At 39.1% G+C, this 22,515-nt stretch overlaps 3 protein-coding genes across 5 annotated transcripts in view; 2 read left to right on the top strand and 1 right to left on the bottom strand.

The window, feature by feature from the left end:
• The first annotated feature begins 828 nt into the window (after window positions 1–828).
• On the top strand, window positions 829–10,349 carry ifi44g (interferon induced protein 44g). Its single transcript, XM_063891265.1, has 8 exons — window positions 829–1,141; window positions 5,211–5,368; window positions 5,853–5,904; window positions 6,105–6,300; window positions 8,076–8,228; window positions 8,638–8,809; window positions 9,228–9,328; window positions 10,002–10,349. Exons 1-8 carry the CDS (start codon window positions 1,122–1,124, stop codon window positions 10,200–10,202), a joined length of 1,053 nt encoding a protein of 350 aa, XP_063747335.1. The 5' UTR covers window positions 829–1,121; the 3' UTR covers window positions 10,203–10,349.
• A 613-nt stretch (window positions 10,350–10,962) lies between these two features.
• Window positions 10,963–15,356, top strand: LOC134869558 (interferon-induced protein 44-like). 2 transcript variants are annotated; one of them, XM_063891261.1, is made up of 8 exons: window positions 10,963–11,072; window positions 11,863–12,343; window positions 12,728–12,776; window positions 13,170–13,365; window positions 13,466–13,618; window positions 13,723–13,894; window positions 14,195–14,295; window positions 14,722–15,356. In XM_063891261.1, the coding sequence occupies exons 2-8, from the start codon at window positions 11,872–11,874 to the stop codon at window positions 14,908–14,910; spliced, it is 1,332 nt and encodes a 443-aa protein (XP_063747331.1). In that variant the 5' UTR covers window positions 10,963–11,072; window positions 11,863–11,871; the 3' UTR covers window positions 14,911–15,356. The 2 variants fall into 2 exon arrangements, with proteins under 2 accessions (XP_063747331.1, XP_063747333.1); XM_063891263.1 differs by having other exon boundaries at window positions 10,968–11,072; window positions 11,866–12,343.
• Window positions 15,357–16,695: 1,339 nt separating this feature from the next.
• Window positions 16,696–22,515, bottom strand: part of rabgap1l (RAB GTPase activating protein 1-like) — a 97,781-nt gene continuing 91,961 nt past the window's right edge. For both annotated transcript variants that reach the window (XM_063891259.1, XM_063891260.1), the window contains exons 22-26: window positions 22,011–22,115; window positions 21,640–21,723; window positions 21,217–21,288; window positions 20,131–20,331; window positions 16,696–19,678 (exon numbers count right to left, since the gene is read on the bottom strand). In XM_063891259.1, the coding sequence (XP_063747329.1) occupies window positions 19,517–19,678; window positions 20,131–20,331; window positions 21,217–21,288; window positions 21,640–21,723; window positions 22,011–22,115 (624 nt within the window). In that variant the 3' untranslated portion in view covers window positions 16,696–19,516. The remainder of the gene's footprint in view (window positions 19,679–20,130; window positions 20,332–21,216; window positions 21,289–21,639; window positions 21,724–22,010; window positions 22,116–22,515) is intronic.

The raw sequence follows: 22,515 nt of genomic DNA, 5'->3' as shown, positions 1-22,515 counted from the left end.
TCAGTTTGTAAACCAAATTACGAATTATGATCTTTGAGTTCGTTTATCGTTACCCAGCAACCGAGGCTATAATGTGTTGTAAATTATTGCAATTTCATCATTCAGCAGAAGTGTCGTAGCACAGTGGTTAGAGGAGCGGGATTACACCGCAAGATCTATGGTTCAAACCCAGCATTCATTATGCCAATGTTCGTTTTGGACTGGATATTTACAGGCCAACACAAAAAGTTGTAAAAGTAGCCAAATAAGAGTTCGTTAGTGTGTGTCTACAGTGCATTTATATTGCTAGTGATTACCATGCTAAGTGGAGATTTAGCTTTATCTAATGCTGATTTATGAAATGGGGATGTGTGCAGTTTATGTCCTGTTTAGTTAAGATTTCGACTGTTAATGGGTGAGATTAATTTTGCTTGGTGTAGCCTAATGCCCACTATGATTTGAAGTTAAGTGCAGTTACGAGTTAAGTTTCCACACGCACATAGACTCAAGTAGACCTATCCTGTCCCTGCTTGAAGTAGCCTTTGATGAAGGTATACCTACATTAAAAGAAGACAGCTTTGTGAATTATGGTGTATTAATCGCCAACGCCCAAGCAATACAACCAACCCATAATCAGCAAATAAAGACATTAACATCCCATTTGAAACATTTCTTTGCCATACAAAATAAATATGATACAAAGAAAAATGTAAGACCTAGGTTCGCTAGCTCTGTGACTGCATGTGCGCGCCGACCTCGCCGACGAGAACACGCATGAGAGATGTGACGCAGTACGTAACCCCGCCCCTCGGGCGAGATGCCCCAAAAGTCCCCATTTAAAACCCTTGTGAAACGTACACTTCCTGTATTATCTTCCTTCAAACGTCGATAGTAAGCAAGTATCTACAGGTCTAAGGTGGAAGTTAAGCCACAACTTAAACTTTAGTGATCAGATGGCATATACATAGTTCGTGATTGTTATTGGGGGCACTGCAAAGAAAAGTGTGCTTTTGCCACACGCCTCTGACAGTTGTAAATTTCACTTTCGTTTCCTTGGAAAAGAATCCTACACTCTATTCTCCTCTGTCGTTTAGTAGCTGTTACTTGCAACGGGGTAAAGGTAACATACTGCAGCGGTTGTCATGCAGAATCAAACTACAAGGTAAATGCCCATTTTGACTCAACTTTAGGGTGTAAGTAAACTTAGCAAAATGCAGTGGTGGTTAGGATGAAACTTAATTACCTATCGTTTTTGACTGTCTTCTGTGTGGTTTGTGACCTAGGTCAATATATATATATATATATATATATATATATATATATATATATATATATATAGGCCCCCAACGTTGTTATATTTCTTTAATGCATGCGGGTAAACGGGATATTTCAGAAGCAAACGTGTGTTAGCTAGTTTATTGTTAGCCAGTTTCATGTTAGCTAATTTAAGTTGTCGTCTAACTGTGGAAATGTTATTACAGGATTTGTATCGACGAACAATATTACTTTCATTGCCACAAAACGTATCTTACATTCTGACCATACAATTGGCTTTTTCAGTGAAAACAAAAACGAAAAATGTCAGATTTGGTAACAGAGAAGTCATGTCAGTCAACGTGTCAACATTTTTAACTGACGTTCGTAAATGCCCTGGCTCACTAACTTTTGTAACAGAAATATGTTTCTTACCTGCGTAAATATGAGATGTTAGACAAATAAAATAGACACATTAGATTGTGCCCTGCTAACACAATAAGACCACAGTATAGAGTCTACCTTTGTTTGTCATAGGTACCATTTGTAATACGTCCATTTAGACAGTGCATGTTTGCTTTGCTTGCAACTCGGACACAAACCAATAAGTTGCACATGTGTTAATAAGGTACGCATTTTAAAAAACAAACAAAACACAAGCTTATATCAAAATATCTGTTAACAAACACATACAATTTGTGCGGTTTAATCCGAGCTGCAAGTATTGAGTCAAAACCTTGGATTTGAAACACAGGGGCTGGATGATCTGTGCATGTCTGTGACTGTTTATGCTGAAGTTTTTAATATTTTTTATTCACTAATTGTTTTAAAATAAAAAAGGGGTAATTCTTGATTTCCAACTGAGCAATTTCACACTGACTGTGAAAGAGCTGGAATAAGTAATCCATCGTAAAATGTGTAAGGGCATTCACACTAATTTGTGACAGTATAACAGTTTAACCACATATGTTAGTGTTTTTTTTGCCAGATTGGAAAACACACCCATGCAGAGGGAAACAATTAGGACCAAGTTTTCACAAATTTACATATGCAGACTGTGACATATATTAACATTGGTGTAGTTATCTAAATCCAGTTCAGAAAAAGAGGGCTTGAGTCACGCAGGGAGGAGAGAGGAGATGCACCTTAACCCCCCACATTAAATTAATTAAACAGTTTGATGTATATTAATAATTTAGCTAAAATGGCTGCAGTGTTAATTTTGGCAGCTATTTTAGATTGAGTCTCAGTCTTAGGACAAAAATGGTTATTAGTTTTAGTCACATTTTAGTCCTTTTTATCCTTCATAGTTTTAGTCGACAACTCAAAATGTTTTCGTCCAGTTTTAGTCGATGAAAAATCATTACATTTTAGTCAACTTTTAGTCAAAATGTTTTTCTCTCTATAAACTAATTCAGTTCGGCAAATACAGGTATCTGACATTATAATCAAGGTGACAGTGTTAAGTGTTGAAATTCGTAAAGCAACATTTCACTCTCTTTACACTTTGTGTAATATCTGGTGTTCTGCTATAAGGGTCATACAGAGGCAGAGCGCCAATGCCTTTTAAGAGAGAGCGAGCATGTAAAAAAGGTCGCTGACGAACATTTTTCGTCATAGTTTTCGTTGACGAAATTAACACTGTATGGCTGTATCAATTTGTTTACGAAGTTGATGCTGATGACCTGCCAGATTTCTTTAAAAAGGATGGCGGTACAGGATTACAGTGGGGCAAAAAAGTATTTAGTCAGCCACCAATTGTGCAAGTTCTCCCATTTAAAAAGATGAGAGAGGCCTGTAATTTTTATCATAGGTATACCTCAACTATGAGAGACAGAATGAGAAAAAAAAATCCAGGAAATCACATTGTAGGATTTTTAAAGAATTTATTTTCAAATGATTGTGGAAAATAAGTATTTGGTCAATAACAAAAGTTCATCTCAATACTTTGTTATATACCCTTTGTTGGCAATGACAGAGGTCAAACGTTTTCTGTAAGTCTTCACAAGGTTTTCACACACTGTTGCTGGTATTTTGGCCCATTCCTCCATGCAGATCTCCTCTAAAGCAGTGATGTTTTGGGGCTGTCGCTGGGCAACACGGATTTCAACTCCCTCCAAAGATTTTCTATGGGGTTGAGATCTGGAGACTGGCTAGGCCACTCCAGGACCTTGAAATGCTTCTTACGAAGCACTCCTTGGTTGCCCTGGCGGTGTGTTTGGGATCATTGTCATGCTGAAAGACCCAGCCACGCTTCATCTTCAGTGCCCTTGCTGATGGAAGGAGGTTTTCACTCAAAATCTCACGATACATGGCCCCATTCATTCTTTCCTTTAAACGTCATTAGCGTCCTGTCCCTTTGCAGAAAAACCGCCCAAACAATAAGTTCCACCCATGTTAATAGGTAGCTTTTCATTGAAACAACTCTAGCTATTCTTTCTCTACAAAACAACATTGCGATTATGAGTTTTTAGCAAAACTTGTATTTTGGTGTTTGCATTCTGACTTTTATCTGCAATTTAATATTTTATTCCAATGTTTAATAGGCTAATTCTGGCCTGGCATTACGGGCTTGAAGAGGGACAAGTCTGTAACTGTAAAGGGATTTCACCCTGTGACAGTATGTGTTACCATATGTAGTGTTTTTTTGCGATTGGTACCACCCTGCAGAGGATACATTAGGACCAGTTTTCGAATTTCTCACCTTCAGACTGTGATCATTATTAACCCATGGGTAGTTATCTAATCCGTTGGAGGCATCCCAGAGGAGGGAGATAGCAGTGCCTTATCCCCCATTTAATATTACTACACAGTTTGATTTTTATTCAACCAATGCTGCTGTAACTTTTGCAGTATTTTAGATTGGTGCAGTCTAACAATGGTTATGTCTTTTACACTTTTGTCCTTTGGTCCTATAGTTTTAGTCGACCTGTTTGCAGGTTTTTGGACGAATCATCTTTTATCAACTTATAAAGTTTCATAAACGTGCCAAATACAGGTACTGACATATATCAAGGGACTGTTAAAGATGAAGTTACAGTTGTAAGCCAAAATCTCTTTTTTAATTGTGAATATCTTGTTCTATGGTACAGAGGCAAGACCAATCTTCACTGTATGTGATAGCAAGCATTGGTTTTCTAATAATGGGCATACAAGTTAGCTGTAGATAAAGATCTCATCATACAGAAACTTGCAACAACACGTGTTATAAGGCACATATTGGCCTGGAAGGAGTCGGATTCTATGTAAAATTCAGGGTCCTGCTTTGTTTAAGGATTTATGGCACAGCACAAAGCGCCTGGGACACTCCTTTGTGCATGTAGCCACCAGGCTGCACAACCAGGGGTTAACAATGTAACCGATTTAAAAAGTAACCCATACTGTACATACATCAAATCTGCACTGTTTGCACAATAACTTCAACCTGCACTAGTATTTGCACACATACATGTAACTATATTTAACAATCCTGACTCCAAAATGTGTATATTTTCCTTTTATGAATTTCTTGTTTTAACAGTTACTGACCCGTATATGATTTTAATTGTATCTTTAATTTTATTGTCGTAGTGTGAATCTCTACTGTCCTGCTTTTCGCTCTCACTCTGTTGCTGTTTAAACTCCTGACTTTCCACAAGAGGATTAATAAAGATCCATCTTACCTTATCTAAATGGCGAGGATCAAATGTTTTCGATGCATTTTCCCTTTTACCATGTTTTACTTTTATTGAGTTCTGTTACAAACTCTTTCCATCAGTAGTGCTCAACTGAAATGTCATACCAAAACTCAATGTGACTCTAAACTTTTCAGCAATTCGCTTCAAGTTCTTTGTTCATTCAAACAATGCTGCTAGATCACATTTTAGGTCACATATATGTTTTCCAGTGCATGATCTTTAACCAAGTATATCCCATGCTGCTTTTATGCTTTATTTCTTCTTTTAAACTGATGTATGGGATTTTTTTTTCCTCATCAGAATAGGTGGCTTTTCGTTTGGTATCCCTCTCAAAGTTCCAGCTGCGTCAGCTAAACCGGCTTTTGCAATCGCAGAGGAAGTCATAAGTCCTTTCACCCTTGGATCAAACGTCAGTTCAACAGAGAAAGAGAAGAACACACCTTCATATACATTTACTGGTAAGTTACTAATCAGTTTCACACTAAGAAAGAATGATACACCACTGTGTTCCAGTTTTCCCAACAGTTAAATGGATGCTTCAAGACACTCCATGCAAACACCTTACATTTGCACCCCCTTCGTCTCATAGCTGTGTCCTTCTCTAAGGGTTTGTATTTTTAAACACAGTGCAGAAGGTAACCAGCCACAGTTTAGTATTCAGAGCCATATTTATATAAAATGTATATATGAACTGACATTTCTCATCATTATAAAACATTTTGAATATTGTTAGAAGTGTCACTAGTGTCAGTTTTCCATGTATGTAGACTTGTTAAAATGTTGTACTTTGGGAAAAAAGTTAAAATCACTAAAAGTAGTGTACAGTACTGTATCACTGCATGGGCAATAATAATAATACAGTTATGTACAGTGGTAGCGATTAAGAAGAAAAACTGCAGCTTAAATCGTATTGGGACTAATCAAATTTTAAACTCTCCTCAGCACTTCCACCTAAGTTGGAACCTCAATGGAGAGAAATGGAGTGGACAGAAGAGTGAGTAAAAGATTCATGTTTGCAACCATTTTAATTACTTACTGTCAAAGTGATACATACATAATTAAAACCCTATCAACATACTACCTTAAATATTATATATAGGAATATTCCATACAGTATTCCTTTAACTCAGATACACAGAGACTTTTCTTTTGAAATTATTATTAGCGAAAATTCTCCCGTATTTTCTAATCTAGGAAAAAGGCGAGTCTGATGAAGACTGTCAGCTCCTACAGGCCAAGCTGTAACGAGGGGAATCAGGCTCGGGTTCTCCTCCTGGGTCCGGTTGGTTCTGGAAAGTCCAGCTTCATCAGTTCAGTCCAGTCTGTGTTTAATGGAAGAGTCACCAACCGGGCCATGGTGGGGACCTCTTCCACCAGCTTCACCAAGAAGGTACAAGTGAAGAAATAACTGAGGGAGGTGGGAACAAAAGAGCTGAAATTCAGTGTTGCGTTTCTCAAATTAAGGAGGTATGGAAAAGAGAGCCTCATCTGGCCTTTTGGCAAGGCTCTGAATAGCTAGTAAATTCAAGAGGGTATCTATACACTATCATCCATCCATCCATCTTCTCCCGCTTTTCCGTCAGGGTCGCGGAGGTAACAGCTCCAGCAGAGAGCCCCAAACTTTCCTTTACCTGGCCACATCAACCAGCTCTGACTGGGGGATTCCAAGACGCTCCCAATCCCTCCACCTGGTCCTAGGTCTACCCCTCGGTCTCTTCCCAGCTGGACGTGCCTGGAACACCTCCCTAGGGAGGCGCCCAGGTGGCATCCTCACTAGGTGCCCGAACCACCTCAACTGGCTCCTTTCAACGCGAAGGAGCAGCAGTTCTACTCCGAGTCCCTCCCGGATGACTGAACTTCTCACCTTATCCCTAAGGGAGATGCCAGCCACCCTGCGGAGAAATCCCATTTCGGCCGCTTGTATCCGCGATCTCGTTCTTTCGGTCATGACCCATCCTTCATGACCATAGGTGAGGGTAGGAACGAAGATGGCCTGGTAGACAGAGAGCTTTGCCTTCTAGCTCCGCTCTCTTTTCGTCACAACGGTGCGGTAAAGCGACTGCAGTACCGCTCCCGCTGCTTCGATTATCCGGCCCATCTCACGCTCCATTGTTCCCTCACTCGAGAACAGGCCCCCGAGATACTTGAATTCCTTCACTTGGGGTAAGGCTTCATTCCCTACCTGGAGTGGACAATCCATCGGTTTCCTGCTGAGAACCATGGCCTCAGATTTGGAGGTGCTGATCCTCATCCCAGCCGCTTCACACTCGGCCGCGAACCGATCCAGTGAGTGCTGAAGGTCACAGACCGATGAAGCCATTAGGACCACATCATCTGCAGAAAGCAGTGGTGCAATCCTTAGCCCACTGAACTGCAGACCCCCTCCTCCACGACTACGCCTCAAAATCCTGTCCATGAATATCACAAACAGGATTGGTGACAAAGCGCAGCCCTGGCGGACGCCAACCCTCACCGGAAATCGGTCTGACGTGCTACCGAGGACCCGGACACAGCTCTCGCTTTGAGAGTACAGAGAGAGTAGAGACCCCCTCACCCCATACTCCCGCAGCACCTCCCACAGTATCTCCCTGGGAACCCGGTCATACGCCTTCTCCAAATCTACAAAGCACATGTAGACCGGATGAGCGTACTCCCAGGCCCCCTCCAGTACACATCATACACTATCATGTGCAAATAAAAGTGCAAAATAGCCGTTGAAAAAGAGCATCTGTGGTCAAATCATGTCAGTCATTTCCTATGTTAGTAAAAGAAGAATGTTGATTAATCAAAACACTTATATTCAATACCAGTTTCAATTGTGTTTGTAAAAAATGGTCAATTATGAAAAATAATTTAAATTTAGATAGTCATCTTAACTCAAAGTGCAAATACTAGCTTTCCTGAAGCTTTCAAATCACGAGTTTCCCTGGTTGTCATAAAGTTTGTCATGACAACTTCATCAAAATCAATTATTAACTATTACATTTAAATACAGTTTAGGAAAGACTATATGCAAACACCCTCACACAAATATACACTGCCCCGCCAAAACAAAGGTCACACACTCTAATATCACACAGTCTAATATTTGTTGAACCGCCTTTTTTCAAGTTGGATGTTCCGTCTTTTACAATCATCCCATCAACTTTCTTCTCCCTGTGTCAGCTCCAGTCCTTCAACATCCATGGTCAGAAAGGAGAGGACCCTACTGGACTGGTGCTGTGTGATATTGCGGGCTTAGCGGGTGAAGAGATGACCGGACTGACCCTTCATGACATCCTGTCTGTCATTAAAGGTCATGCGCCAGAGGGGCACAAAGTAAGCAGGATAGATATTGTAATGTTCTAGTTTTTAGCAATGGTGGCAGCTTTACAAAATGGCTGTTGTTTGGTCACGATGGAAATAACTCACTATTTGTATAGACCTTACCTTACTCCTTACTCACTTTGTTGATCATCAGCCCTTGCCTTTAGCGCCACCTTTAGGTTAACAGTTGTGGTTTTGAGTTATGGTACGGCTGGGGTTCATAGTGAAGAAACCGACTCCACCCTAAAATCCATGGTTACCGTAATTATTAACAGCCGCGTAAATAAAACATCCCGGCACTGAACATGAAGAAGCCCAACACAGACCATGGTTCAATCTATATTTGCTTAGTCTTTGCAAAAATTACATCAACATGAGTTTTCTTTTGTGAAAATGTAACCTCCTCTTTTCTCTCCCCCAGTTTAGCCCAGATCAACCATTGAGGTCTGAGACTGTGGGTTATGTAAAGAAGCCAGGTCTCAAAGACAAGATCCATTGCGTTGCATTTGTGGTAGATGCCTCTAAAATCCAGACCTACCAAAAAGGCCCCAGCACCACCTTCAGGCAGCTCCGAAAGCACATCAGTGACCTGGGTAGGAAAAGAACACGAGTAGTCAAACACAAAGACATTTTCAAACACAGATGAACTACTTTTAAAGACAAAATGGGCTTTGACTTTTAATATGAATGTTGTAGAGCTGTACTTACTGTCCATTTGTCTTACGTACTGTCAATTTGTCATTCCTGCCTAATCTGGATGTTGTTTTAACGCACTGCTTTGAAGTTTAAATGACCTTTGTGTTTATTTTTTGTTGGATTTTTGTTGTGGTTAGAATTGCAGAGGTACTGATGGGCATAATACCTTTGGGCTTGAAACCTTTTTTACAGGATTTACTAAACAAAAGCACTGTTGAAATCTCAACTGTGAGTGATTTATTTCTCTGCATTGTAACAAATGAAAGCTTTTATTTGAGTAAAATCTTATTGACAGCATTGTTTTTTGTCTGCTAGACATTCATCAGGTGGCCCTGCTAACCCAGATAGACCACATTTGTCCAGAAACGGCTAAAGATGTCACAGAGGTTTACAAGAGCCGGATCATTCAGGACACGGTAGGTTTAAAAAAAGATTACACACACATACTGCTTCCAGCATAAAATACAAAAAAATATCTCCATTTATAGAGGAAGGTCTGATCACCAGACTACAGGTGGGGCAGTTTTACCAAATTGAGTGTGTGACCAGTTTAGATTCCTGTGATCTGAACCATAATGGAAAAGTTGACTTGGTGGTGCTGGTTTACCAACATACAGTATATCTTTCTTTTTTAGGTGCACATTATTAAATTACAAGATAACCCAATGTTAGAAGCAAAGTCACGTGACTCACAAGTAGCATTTATTTTTGTTGGATAAAGGGGAAGATCATTATTGATCTGCTATTCAAACACAATTTAGTTTGGATAGGCAAGACAAATGAAAAAAATACAAAAACCCACTACTGCCTGAAACTGTTTTAGTATTCTTCTTTGGACTATTTTATTATTTTGATATTTTTCAACTTTCAAAATGTAGGACAACTTGCCCTGTTTCTGTCTGGCTTAGTTTTCAAAAATAAAAGACTAAACTTTTGAGAGTCCAGAACAAATTAACTCTCACTCCTTAGATACCACAGGGCTTGAAATGATCAATTTTCTCTATTTAAATTTGCCATAGCATTTTTCCCAGCTGAGGGAATAAAAATACCAATGGGGTGTAAATGTTTGTTTTGTGTTTGCATTTGTAGATGAAAAAAGCTGGGGATCTGTTGGGTATGTCCACCTCCTACATTGTCCCGGTGAAGAACTACTCATCAGAGCTGGACCTGAACGTGAACAATGATGTGCTTCTGCTTAGAGCTGTCGACCACATCCTGCAGTATGCTGACCTGTACTTCCAGGCCAATGCACTTCAACAAAAGGGGCCAAAGATGGATTTGGGGATTTAGCATATTGTATTTTGAAAAAAGTCTGACTTAAGCAACTTCTAGCTGTTTAAAGTCACATAATATAATGCTACAGGTAATGGATTTTTACTATCATGTACAATGTAACATATCATAATGTGTTTCTTTAAATAAAATGTGATGTTTTCATTCGTTAGTGTGATCTGTTCTTTATAAAATGGTAAATGCGCCTCATGCAACCACACCATTGTTCTTGTGTGGCACACAGTGGGTGTAAGTAAGCTTGCCACAGACAACTGTCCTCCTGTACTCTGTCTTACTGTACGTAGCAAGGACATAACTTACAAGTGGTTACCTTACCCTGTTCACAATGGCATCATTATCATGGCTGATCACCTAACTGTGAGGTTCAATCATTTTAATTTGGATTTTATGATTTGTTTTCTCACTCTCAGCTGCCTAAGGTAGCAGGTAGCTCTAAAGGTGAACATCCTCCCTTCTACACAAATTGATATAATGTGCAATATTTGAATGTCCATGTTTAAGATGTGTTGAACAATGTTTTAAACTTTAATTCACTGAATTTATTTGAAAAGTGGGCTTATTAACACATGAATGCTTGTGTCAATATACTGTGAAATCTTTATTTAAATATACTGTTTATCAAATAAGTGCAATATAAGAAAAACACAAGTTTCAAGTGTGGGCCACATTCCACTATACTTTTAAAATGAATAACGGACCGCAGATGGTCCCCGGTGCAGTTGGAACAAACTTCAGTTTTATTTTGAAAGGCAAATTACTCGTGTCTGGAGACTTTCAGTTTCATTTCCCAAACAACTGCCTCACCCCCATTTCTGAAAGTCTCTATAGCAGCTGGGCAAGATCCTCAACTATCAAGAACATAAGAAGGTAAGAAGGTTTGAAAAAAAAAAGCATTACTTTCATGGCTGCAATCTGTCACAATGTAAACTAAGGTGTGGCAGACCCCCAGTCCGTGTGATGCTAATAGTTTAGCTGCCTTTATAAAGGCATGTGCTGGCTGTGCGAAAGCCTCCATGTTTAGAGTCAAGTTTAAATTATTTCAACTTTGAACTCAATTGCTACTGACGATGTGCAGTGAGATTTGCTATTTAACTGTAATGGCTCATAATGTACTCCTCTGCTGATCTATATTCACCTCCAAATATTGGTTTTCTTGCATGACATAAGTTTTAATGATGATTGGATCATTAAGGCTTAAAACATGCATACTACGAATATTCCTTTTTTTCATCCTAGCTTAAAAAAAAGTTCCTTTTTATTGTATAATTAGTATTTTTGTGAGCTCTTCTCATAAGGTACAACTAACATCAAACCAAATCTCCTTGAGTTTGTTTAAAAAATATCCAAACATCACCAAACAAATGTGGACCAATATGATAGGGCAGAGGGTTGAACATGTTAACAGATTGCCTTACTTTTATTATTATTATTTCCCAACAGGTGCAACAGTTGCATCCAATGTGACAGTATAGCGTGGTTTTCATACATGACTCAAGTTAACAATGTCAAGTATTTTAGATAGTAAATTAAAGTATACACATACTGTAAAGGGTTTCAACTTTGATAAACGGATTTGACAATCCCGCAACCACAATATTAATTTAGTTAAAGTCATAGTAAACTCTTATTTGATTTTCATCTGTTATTCTGGGACCAGCAGTCCATCATGAACACCATGCTAACCAAGAGCCAGCAGAGAACGATCTGCTCCCAGCTGGGAAGAGTCAAACTGCAGCTGCTGTACAAGGCCAGCGTCCATGATTTCAGCGGTCCAGCCTTCCACCAACGATGTGACACCCACAGTCCCACAGTGTCTGTGGGCTATAATGCCTCAGGTTACGTGTTCGGAGGTTACACCAAACAACCTTTCAATCAGTCTGAGGGCTACGTGCATGACGACCAGGCCTTTCTCTTCACCTTCAGTGGAGAAATGCTCCTCAAATATCCGGTCACTGCTCCTGGTTATGCAGTGAGAATGATAGCTGACTCTGGTCCATATTTTGGAGAAGCATTGGTTCTTGTCAATGGAAGCAAAGCAGTTGTGTATAGCAGTCCAGGGAAGTATTACAACTTCACTGCTGCCGATATGCATGGCAACGACCTTAACCTGACTGAGTGTGAAGTCTATCAAGTGAAGGGTGAGTTCACGATAATAACATAATATAATAATAGTTAAATGATATGTTTCATGATGTGTCTATATGTCCCTCTCTATTATCATGCACTATTTATTGACTTTCATCCTATTACTGTCATGTATGCTGTAAGCGCTTTATTCAGTTTAACCTTAACTAAAACTTTATGTCCATTAAAACAACATTTGCATAAGTTGACTGTTTCAACATGAAATACAAACAATTATGGTTATATAATTAAAAATGGCATTTAATATGAATGACAACATGTTTTTGTTTATTTCTCATGTAAACCCATCACATAGAAAAAGTTGTATCGGGGAGTAATATTTTGTATACATTTTGATCAGATAGTTTTTTCTTAAAGTTGAATTTGTTGTTCAACAGAAACCACAGAACTTGAGAGGCCATGGAGGACTATAAACTGGGAATCTGAGTAAGAGAGATACTGTCCTTCACATAATGCTTTTGTTTGCTTTGCTATTGTAAAAAATACTAAACTATATACAGTATGGCACAATTTACAGCGTGTTAATAATGTAGATATTTAATGTATTCTAAATGCCACGACATGCAATGCAGCTATGTTTGCATAATATTCATACTGTAGTATGCCAGCTTTGACTCATTTTATTGGACTTTGCAAAATATGATGCAATGGGATTGTTTGCCATGCTCAATTTAACTGACAATTCTTGCAAAATGCTCATAATTGTAACTGCAACCTTCACTTGAATATATCGGTTCTATCATAGAGGACAACTTGCTGTGAATGAAAATCTGTATCAACCAGGCTTAAAGACATATTTTTTAATATTTTCTTGTGCAGGAACACGAATCAGCTAAAGGAGACTATTAAGATCTACAAACCCACACACAGCTCTGTGTCCCACGCTCGGGTCCTTCTCATTGGACCAGTTGGAGCTGGAAAGTCCAGCTTCTTCAATTCTATCAACTCTGTTTTCAGAGGCCACGTCACCAGCCAGGCCATCGCTGGCTGCTCTACCACCAGCCTCACCACACAGGTTAATTCCTGCCTCTTAATGATATCCTTTTGTTACAATGGATTTGAAAATGAAAATCCTTATTTTGTGGTTTGTTAATCCATCTCTTTGTATGCAACAGCTTCGAACCTACTCAGTGAAAGATGGACGAAATGGAAAACCTCTGCCAATCATCTTCTGTGATACCATGGGATTGGAGGAAAGCACAGGGGCGGGACCTGATATTGATGACATCAGCAGCATCCTTAAAGGTCATCTGCCCAACTTTTATCAGGTGCAGCTTTTTGTAACACTCAGCAGGAAATCGGAAGAATGATCCATCGATCTGGCTGCAGTTGACTTTAACTATCTGTCTTTCCCCTGAACTGCATTTTCCAGTTTAACCCCACTGCTCCTCTGCAATTGGATTCTAGTGGCTATCTCAAGTCTCCTGAGCTTAACGACAAGATCCACTGTGTGACCTACGTCATTGACGCCTGCAAGGTCTCCATCATGCCCACAAAGCTGGAGGAAAAGCTGAATGCTATTCGTAGAAAGGTCAACTTAATGGGTCAGTGAAACGCACTACCACTTACTTAAGGAGACACTGAGATACTTGATATTAAGGGTGCAATTCCCACCTTCCCTTGGCCTACGTCTAAGACAGTGGTTTACAACCATTGGAACTTCTTGCAGGAGGTTGTATATTTACTGCATTGCTGATTAACACTGCAAACTACTAGCTTGCAAGTAAATACTGAAAGTCAAATTCTAACACAACATTAGTGCTACTGTACCTCAATGTTTTGACAGGCTGACATTAAAACATCTACAATATTTGGAGATGTTCTTTCTGCTCTGGTGTTTCTAGGGATTCCTCAGCTGATCTTGCTCACGAAAGTTGATGAAGCCTGCCCTTTGGTGAAAGACGACCTGAAAAACATTTACAAAAGTAGCTACATTAAAGAAATGGTGAGGCTTTTACACAGAAAAAAAGGAAGTTGAATTGTTGTAGTGTTTTGTGGGCAGAAGCACTGACCTGGACCTATTGAAATTCTTTATTTCAATTTTATACTCAGCCCTAAAAGTGTGCATTTTCTGGCCGAAACTTTTACCAAAAGATATTTAGGCTGACAAGCCAGTCAAAGTTTATTTTCATCCTTAAGTTTGTGTGATCTCATCAGGCTGTTTAAAATGACATTGACCGTAAATGTATTGAAGACGTTTTTAACAATAATTGGAGTGTTTATCTTCTACATGTCTTTTACAGCACCTTTCAATGTTTACAACAGAAAAGCAAACAACATGTTGCTTTGATTTTGCAGAAGTAGACAATCATTCTTTGTTGTCTTTAGAAAAAGGCTTGAAGTACTTTAATTTAAACCTTTTGTGATTCAGGTGCAGGAGGTCAGCTCTCGCCTCGGTGTGCCACTATCCTGTGTTGTTCCAGTGAAGAACTACAGCGAGGAGTTGGAGCTGGACCCGGACAGCAATATCCTGCTGCTTAGCGCTGTCATCCAGATTCTTCGCTTCGCAGACAACTACTTCGATGACATTAGTGACAAATTCAGCAACATTGAAGTGTGACGACCCTGAAAGAGTAGCAAGTATTTATGCAGCAGTTGCCAAGTTTAAGTGAAATACGAATGTTATAGTTTCTTCAAAACTTCAGCTACAAATAGTTACTTTTGTTCTAAGAAATCTTTATTACTAGAAATTATGACTATAATAATAAAGAGCACACACACACACACACACACACACACACACACACACACACACACACACACACACACACACACACACACACACACACACACACACACACACACACACACACACACACACACACACACACACACACACACACACACACACACACAATCGATGTTTGTATTGGCAGATATAATCCTGTATGTTGATATGCTGCATGTTGTTTATATTCAGTGAGTTGTAAACGTCCTTAATGACAAAAAAGACTTTTGCTGGTGAGACTCGTGTCCTGCTCATTCATCATTAAAGTAACGGAATTAGTGTGGCTTTTGAATTAATCAGTTAAAACATAGTTATACTGCGTGCATACAACTTTTAAACAGACACTGACAATTAAAATAGTGCTCAAACCATTGTTGGGTAAATGTTTAGAATATGGCCTGCAACTAGTTTTCTAATTATTTATAAAATATGTGCACATTTGGAAAAAGATAGCACACATTAGACCATGTATTGGTAATATTATTAATAATTATACATACGATTTATATAGCGCTTTTCCAAATGCTCAAAGACGCTTAAACCATGTGGGAAACAATGTATCGAGTGTCAAAATAAGTTTTGTTGCTAAAATGGGTCTAAAAATACCAAAAATCCCCTTCAAAATATAACGATTATTATGGGGAGTAAAAGGTAAAACCAAGTGTACGATGCAATTAATCAACTAAGTAAAAGTAGTAGTGCGCTCAAACACACACGCAAATGAGTTGGGGAATGCTATATTGTCATGCTGTTTGTTTTAATTTATTAGTATACATTTATAAACGGTCATGACAATGAGATCCAAATGTATTTAATGTGTTGGCTATTTTAACTTTAATTGACCCAAAGTACAGTGTGCAAATGTGAGAGAGGAGCTGTGAGATGTGACAACGATCCCGAGGCTGAAATTTAATCTGAGGTGTTTTGGTTGTGGGCAGTTTAATAAAATGATGGTGTGGTCGGTCAATGTCCTGAAAAGAACTCAAACAAACCAACACTATTTCTCTATAGAAAATGGGTTAAAATCCTCAGACTTGTATGTGGAAACTCATAATGTTCCACGTGTTGTCCAATTATCCAATCAGGAAACATCTCCTAATGAAGGCACAAGAGGTGAGGCTCACTTATCCCGATTTGAAACTTTAAGACTTGCGGAGGTCGACATTTTTATTTCTTTCAATTCATTGAGGAACAAGCCAAGTGACCAATAAGGGTATTCATCAAAATGCCCCATTACTCTTACTCTTTTAAGCTGTGTGCCTAAAGTTTTATGTTTGAATCAGTCCGATTAACAATAAAAGTAAATGAACTCTTAGTTTTAAATTTGGTAAAGGAAGTATATATTCTAAATATTATGTTGTTTGAAGGAGTAGTGTCCTCATTTTAAACATCAGCTATGCAGTAATAATTTACACAATCATCACAGAATCATCGTTTTATGTCTAGTCGTTTAAGTGGCTTCTTTCCTTCGCAGTTTGTCTTTTTCTAAACATGGAATGAGGGGGAAATGTCCCAGTTTTCTCAGATGCTTGCATTGACAGCTTACATGATGTCTATTGTTATATTCTTAAAGCAATAATCAAAGTAAAAATGTTGTTGTTCAATAAAACTTCAAAATGCATGAACAGAAAAACTGAGATTTATTAATGCGGGTCAGACAGTTACTGTACAGCAAACAGTGTTGGAGTCGGACAAGTCCCCCTCTTTGTAACAGGACTGTGCTATTACAGCAAACTGTAAACTGCACAACACACATCTCTAATGCGACTCACCGCCTGCTCTTGTAGGCATTAAAAAATGAAATGAATTAGAGTGGATTAAAAATTGGCAGCTGTCCTCTCTGCGACATTAAATCATCAGTTAAAAAATAATTATGCTCTGTGCTCAGGATTACTTTTAAACAAACGTACATCTTGAAATAGTGTTTAAAATATCAACGTTGTGTTAGTGCACATAAAAGACACAAAGAGGAGCTCTCTCCAACTTGACCACAGATTACATTTAACCGGTTGTAAGACTTTGAATGATGAATGATTGTGAAGAAGGAATGTCCTGGAAATACAAGACACACCTAGGATGGTGGAAATGTGTCAATCATACTGCTGAACATGAGATTCAGCAGATCTGTCAATAGGATCAGATGACATATTTGTTGGGACAGACCGCTGGGGACGGAGCAGAGGGGAAGCTCTTATGGCACAGCAGACTCTCTCCGACATTACAAACTGTCAGATGGCTTTCCTCTCATCAGCCAACGGTTTCAGTCATCAACAAAAAAGGCAGCCACGTGAAGAAGAAACCATTTCAACTTCAACCACTTAGGTTACAGTGCAGAACACACACACACACACACACACACACACACCACACACACACACACACACACACACACACACACACACCCACACACACACACACACACCGAGTCCAAAGGCTGATTTCAGTGACAACCACAGTGAATCGGGATATTTGGCACTACACTGCAGCTCTGTGCCTGCTAACACAGCACTAATATGCAGGTTAAAGCTCCACAGACTTTTTGGCAAATTCTTGTTAGTTTCAACTTAGCACACATACTGTACAACGAATCATCCTGGCTGTGGTCTTCAATCCTAATATTGTTATTAGCAAGCAGCAATGCAATAAGAATGAAATGTGTGTTGTTTGTTTGGTCTTTGCTTTTGTTCTTCAAGCTATGTTACATTAAAAAGCAAACTGCAAGAATTACCCGAACATCTTGAAAGATCTCTAACTTTTAAGATTTAGAGTTTATAAATTCTATATTTCAAGAAATGACTAGTTGGCTGGTAACATTTAATACAGTTTATTCTGAATAGTTAGCACAGCAACTGAACACAGGAAAGATTCAGGTATAAACATGCCCAATTTAATCCTAGTTAAAGAATCAATTAAAAAGTGTCGTTAGAACCAGAGAGAGGGAAGCAAGGTGTTGGCACAGCTCTGCAAAATGGCCTGATAACTGTTTGGCAATGATGGGAGAATATTGCAACTTAATCTTGCTTACTAATGCTTTGCTAGGTGTTTATTTAGGGATGGACTGTGCTTTGTAACAGATACTTTAGAGCATACTGGATGTTAAAGTTTTAATGCACTGGCTCTGGTATCTACAGTGAAGTTGGATAACAGTGGCAGGTATGAAAGGGTGACGACTGAAGTACTTGCTGTAGGTGTTGCCTGCACAGCATTACATAACACAGACAGGTATAATCAGTTCCTCCAGGATTACTGTGATGGATTATCTGGGTCAATGGAAGCCTTTTTTTAGTCTGTCTTTTTTAGTCTAAGTCTGTAAAAGAACAAATGCCAGAAATAAAGTCCGGATATCTCCAACTACACTGCTTGTTGCAAAATCAAGAGACAATTTGTGCAACCTAAAACAATAAAAATAAACAAATGATTTAAAAAAATACTTTCCAATTTACAATCAGTCTTCACTGTTGGGTGTACAGATTTAAAAAAAACCTAACATTTTGGAGACTTTCACTCAAAAGAAACCTTTTCTGCTGGGATCCCAACTTACTGTGAACAAAATAATGGCTGCATGCACTTTTGTGATAATACACACCATGAGTCAGTTCCACCCATGACATTACATTTTCTGCAGGCTGTCACTCTGGTTCTTCAGCGTTTGGACTCGACCAGCTCGATCACACACTGTGCTTACCAACATCTAAGGAGTTGACATTCAATTTCCAAACGGTAAAAAAAAAAATAACAAAGAACTTTTCCTTTTTTTCTGAACTGTACAAGATTATTACAAAAATCAATAATTAGTTATACATATTTATATGACAACATTGTTTACGTTATATTACTATAAAGAAATACAACTTTTTGTGTTGTTTTTGTTCAAGACTGAATGCAGTATTCCTTTTTCAGAGTGCTGAGTGAAGACCTCTACATATTTAGGCATTAAACGTATAATATGTCGGCACCTGTTTCACTCATTGAAAATATTATGTAAATTGTGAGACTGATTGTAATTTTCAGCTTCATAAAAACATAATTTCACACGGATAAATGAACTGACTGCAGTAGCAATATCTGATCACAAGGCGGAGCTAAATAACCACCTATAAGAGTCATTGTGTGTCAACTCGGCTTTCCTATAATGAGAACTCAACAATAAAATTGTAGGTAGTGGCTGCTGCTCCTCATGATGATCCACACTTGCCTGTCACCTGTGAAGCATGTTTTAGTTCACTCAAACGTAAACATTAAGTGAAACAGGAAGCTGTCACCCCCCTGTTTCCTCCCTTATATTTTCAGCTATTTGCAGTCCAAGAAGCTGGCGAGATCTGCGCTGCCACCTGCTGGAAAAAGAATACTGCATTTCTCCGCCGCTTGTTCCTTCAACTTTTGTTCCTCAGCTCTAGTGTGCATCCTGCAGGGAAAGGAGATATGGAGGGAGGGTTATTTAGGCAGGCCCCTCCTTTGGAGAGGAAGGGGTCTGGGACGTGGAGCTGGAGGAAGAGGAAGAGGAGGCAGAGCTCTTCAGGGAGCCCAGAGTTTTGCTGAACCACGAGTTCTTGGCCGCCTGGATCTCGTTCATCAGGACCCCCCGCTGGTGCTCCAGCTCCTGCAAAGACACAAAAGTTTATCTTAAAAGAATGTTTTGCTCTAAATTACAACATGTTATCCGGACTCTTCAATTGCTAAACAAGTTTTCCTCATCTTTAAGCACGTTATGACAATTGTTTTGCACTTATTATCCAGCTGACATGCTACACTAAGGTAAGTAAAAATGATTATGTTTAATGAATCTACAAAAAATCTGCATTTACCTTTTTTATTGTTAGCATGTGGAAGTTAGCATTTAGCTCAAAGCTTTGCTGTAAGTAGTGCCTGTGTCTATGTTTATACCTTTTTTGCACACAATTCCTTCTTTGTTGATACTAACTTGGATCTTGATACATTTTGTATTTACTGTATGCATTTCCTAAAAGAGTACTTTTACAGACTTGGAATATTATCCTTCATCTCTGTCATTAATTTTTATTGCCATCCCTGTCCCTCCCTGGTATTGCTGACCTGGATGCGGCACTTGGCCTCCACCAGTTGCAGTTTGGTCTGTGCCAGCTCCAGCTCCAGGTGCCTCAGCTGATCCTTCAGTCCGTCCTTCTCCTCGTCCATGGGCTCTGTGGATGTCTTGTCCCTGCCGGGGGACGAAGCCTGGAGGGAGCCCAGAGTTGTGAACAGGTCCCTACAGCGGTCACAGCCCATCACTTTACTCTGTACGGGCACACAAACACACGCGTGTGTTAGGTTGGTGGGTGAACACACTGTATAGACATTAAAATATATGCTTAAAATAATTGCTGTGCTAAAACAAAGTAATACATCTGGTGTGGAAGAACACTTGCTTGTCTTGAGTTGAAGGTAACATCTAGTTGCTTTTACTTTATTTCTCTTTGTAGTAATGCAGACCGCTGCTTTATTTATTCAGTGATTTATAATGTGAGCGCACTATGCCTTCATGAAGACTAAAACTAGCCTAAAACAGGGCTAAGAGTGTTTCCTTTTTTTTCACAAACTATTCCTATCATTTCCTCATTGCCCAAGGTAAATTAAATCCCCAGTTGATCCATTTCCCCACACTATATTCCCAGCTCCACCCTTTCAATCCAACAGTCTTTGTTTGTTACAAATGAAATACACAGTTCAGCCAAAGCTTACATTCTTCAGCAATCAATCAGACCATATTTATATATTTTCTAACAAAGTTTTTCTTCTCAGATCCATCTCAGATAAGTAGTTTTTATATGTGAAGGACAGTAAATCTTTAAAAAAACGGCTAATGCTGTGTCATGTTACCATTTACAGGGCCATTAAATTAGAAAGACTGATCTGTTTCTTCAGGATGGATAAACTACCACACCTACAAAGCGAGACGTTGCATGTCTGACGTAGGCTAAATGAGTGGCGTGGGATCATTTGGGCAATCTGGTTCTTTATTACTGTAATAATGTTTCAACGTCAGCTTGTCCTAACAGAACAGTGCTGCAAACTAACATGTTCCCTAATGCAACAAATGGTGATTTTAGTTTAGGTTTGAATGTCTCCCTAACGAGCATCAGCTCTCTCCCACATTAGCTGTTTATTAGCATGTGATCTCACCCTGACGATGTCCAGCTCTTCTTTTGTTGCCGCCTGCTGTTTTTCCAACCGGGTGCTTAACTGGGAGCAGATCTGAAGAAAGGAGAGAAAGTTTGTTTTTATAGATGTCAACATAAAGGAGTAAGGTAAGCATGATTCAAGATAAGAGATTCACTGAAGTTTTTTTTACTCCTGTTTCTTCAATAAAAGTCAGCATTATGATATTTTCCTTAAAATTTAAATTTCACACACATATTTTCACATATTCAAGAAACAACATCTATGTTCTTTGGGTTTCATCTGGGTGCAGTGCAGTCTTTATTACCCTGTTACTCAGTGTTTACAGTTACTACTGGTTGGGTATTAATGGTCAGAATTTACTTTAAATACTGTCCATTTCAAATACAGCAGGTGGATTTATTTAGGTTAGTGAAACAGTCAAACCTGTTTGTATTCAGCGATGATCGCTGTGGTTTTCTTGATCTCCAGCTCTGCTTTTTCCAGCTCCCTCCTGAACACTTCCTTCAGCTGGGAGGAATAAAAAATACATGACAAATCGGTTCATTGGTACACAAAGGAGAACTGTGAGCTAATATAACACAATGCAAATGTCAGGGCCTTGGTCAGAATGATTAACATTCACACATCAGTATCTCATTTCTAGGAGACACATACGCTGTTTCCACAGAAAGAAAAGCTCAAATGTATTGTGTGTTATTACAAAACTAAACTCAACGATATACAAAACACTGACTGCAGAGATCACTGAGCTCATTAACCCAACAAGGCGACAGTAAACGGAGCGCAGATGATACCTGAGCCGTCTCCTCCTCCTGTTGGCGTTTCTCCTCCTCTGTCTCCACCAGACGTTGCTTGGTGCTCAGCAGCTCCTTGTTTAAAACATCGGCCTTGTCCTCTGCCTAAAATGAACACACACGGACAAACAAACACAAACACCAGAACATTCATTTAACAACAAATATGCACAGACCCACCAGAGTGGTTATTCAGAACTTGAATCACTGGAACATTTGTACTCATTAATACCATTCTACAGACCAATTTAAAACTGTCCAGTAGAGCGCAGAGGTCAAATGCTAGGAGCACCTTAACAAAGGCCTGTAAATCTGTTTTGCAAAACTTTTACCCATCAATGAACTTCTGTTAGATTAGAGCCCTGTCCAAACGCGTTAAAACAACTCTGATAAAGTATACTGCTGCCATGGAAAGCTCTGTTTTGCAGTATACTGGAGCTGTGATGTCTGTGATAGCTTCCCTGGGCTGCATGCTTTAGAGCTTTGGAGCTCTTGTACAACTTTT

The sequence above is a fragment of the Eleginops maclovinus genome, chromosome 9 (assembly GCF_036324505.1).
Source record: "Eleginops maclovinus isolate JMC-PN-2008 ecotype Puerto Natales chromosome 9, JC_Emac_rtc_rv5, whole genome shotgun sequence".
Lineage (NCBI taxonomy): Eukaryota > Metazoa > Chordata > Actinopteri > Perciformes > Eleginopidae > Eleginops > Eleginops maclovinus.
The sequence above is the reverse complement of the archived record's forward strand: the minus strand, read 5'-3'. Positions and strand labels throughout refer to the sequence as shown.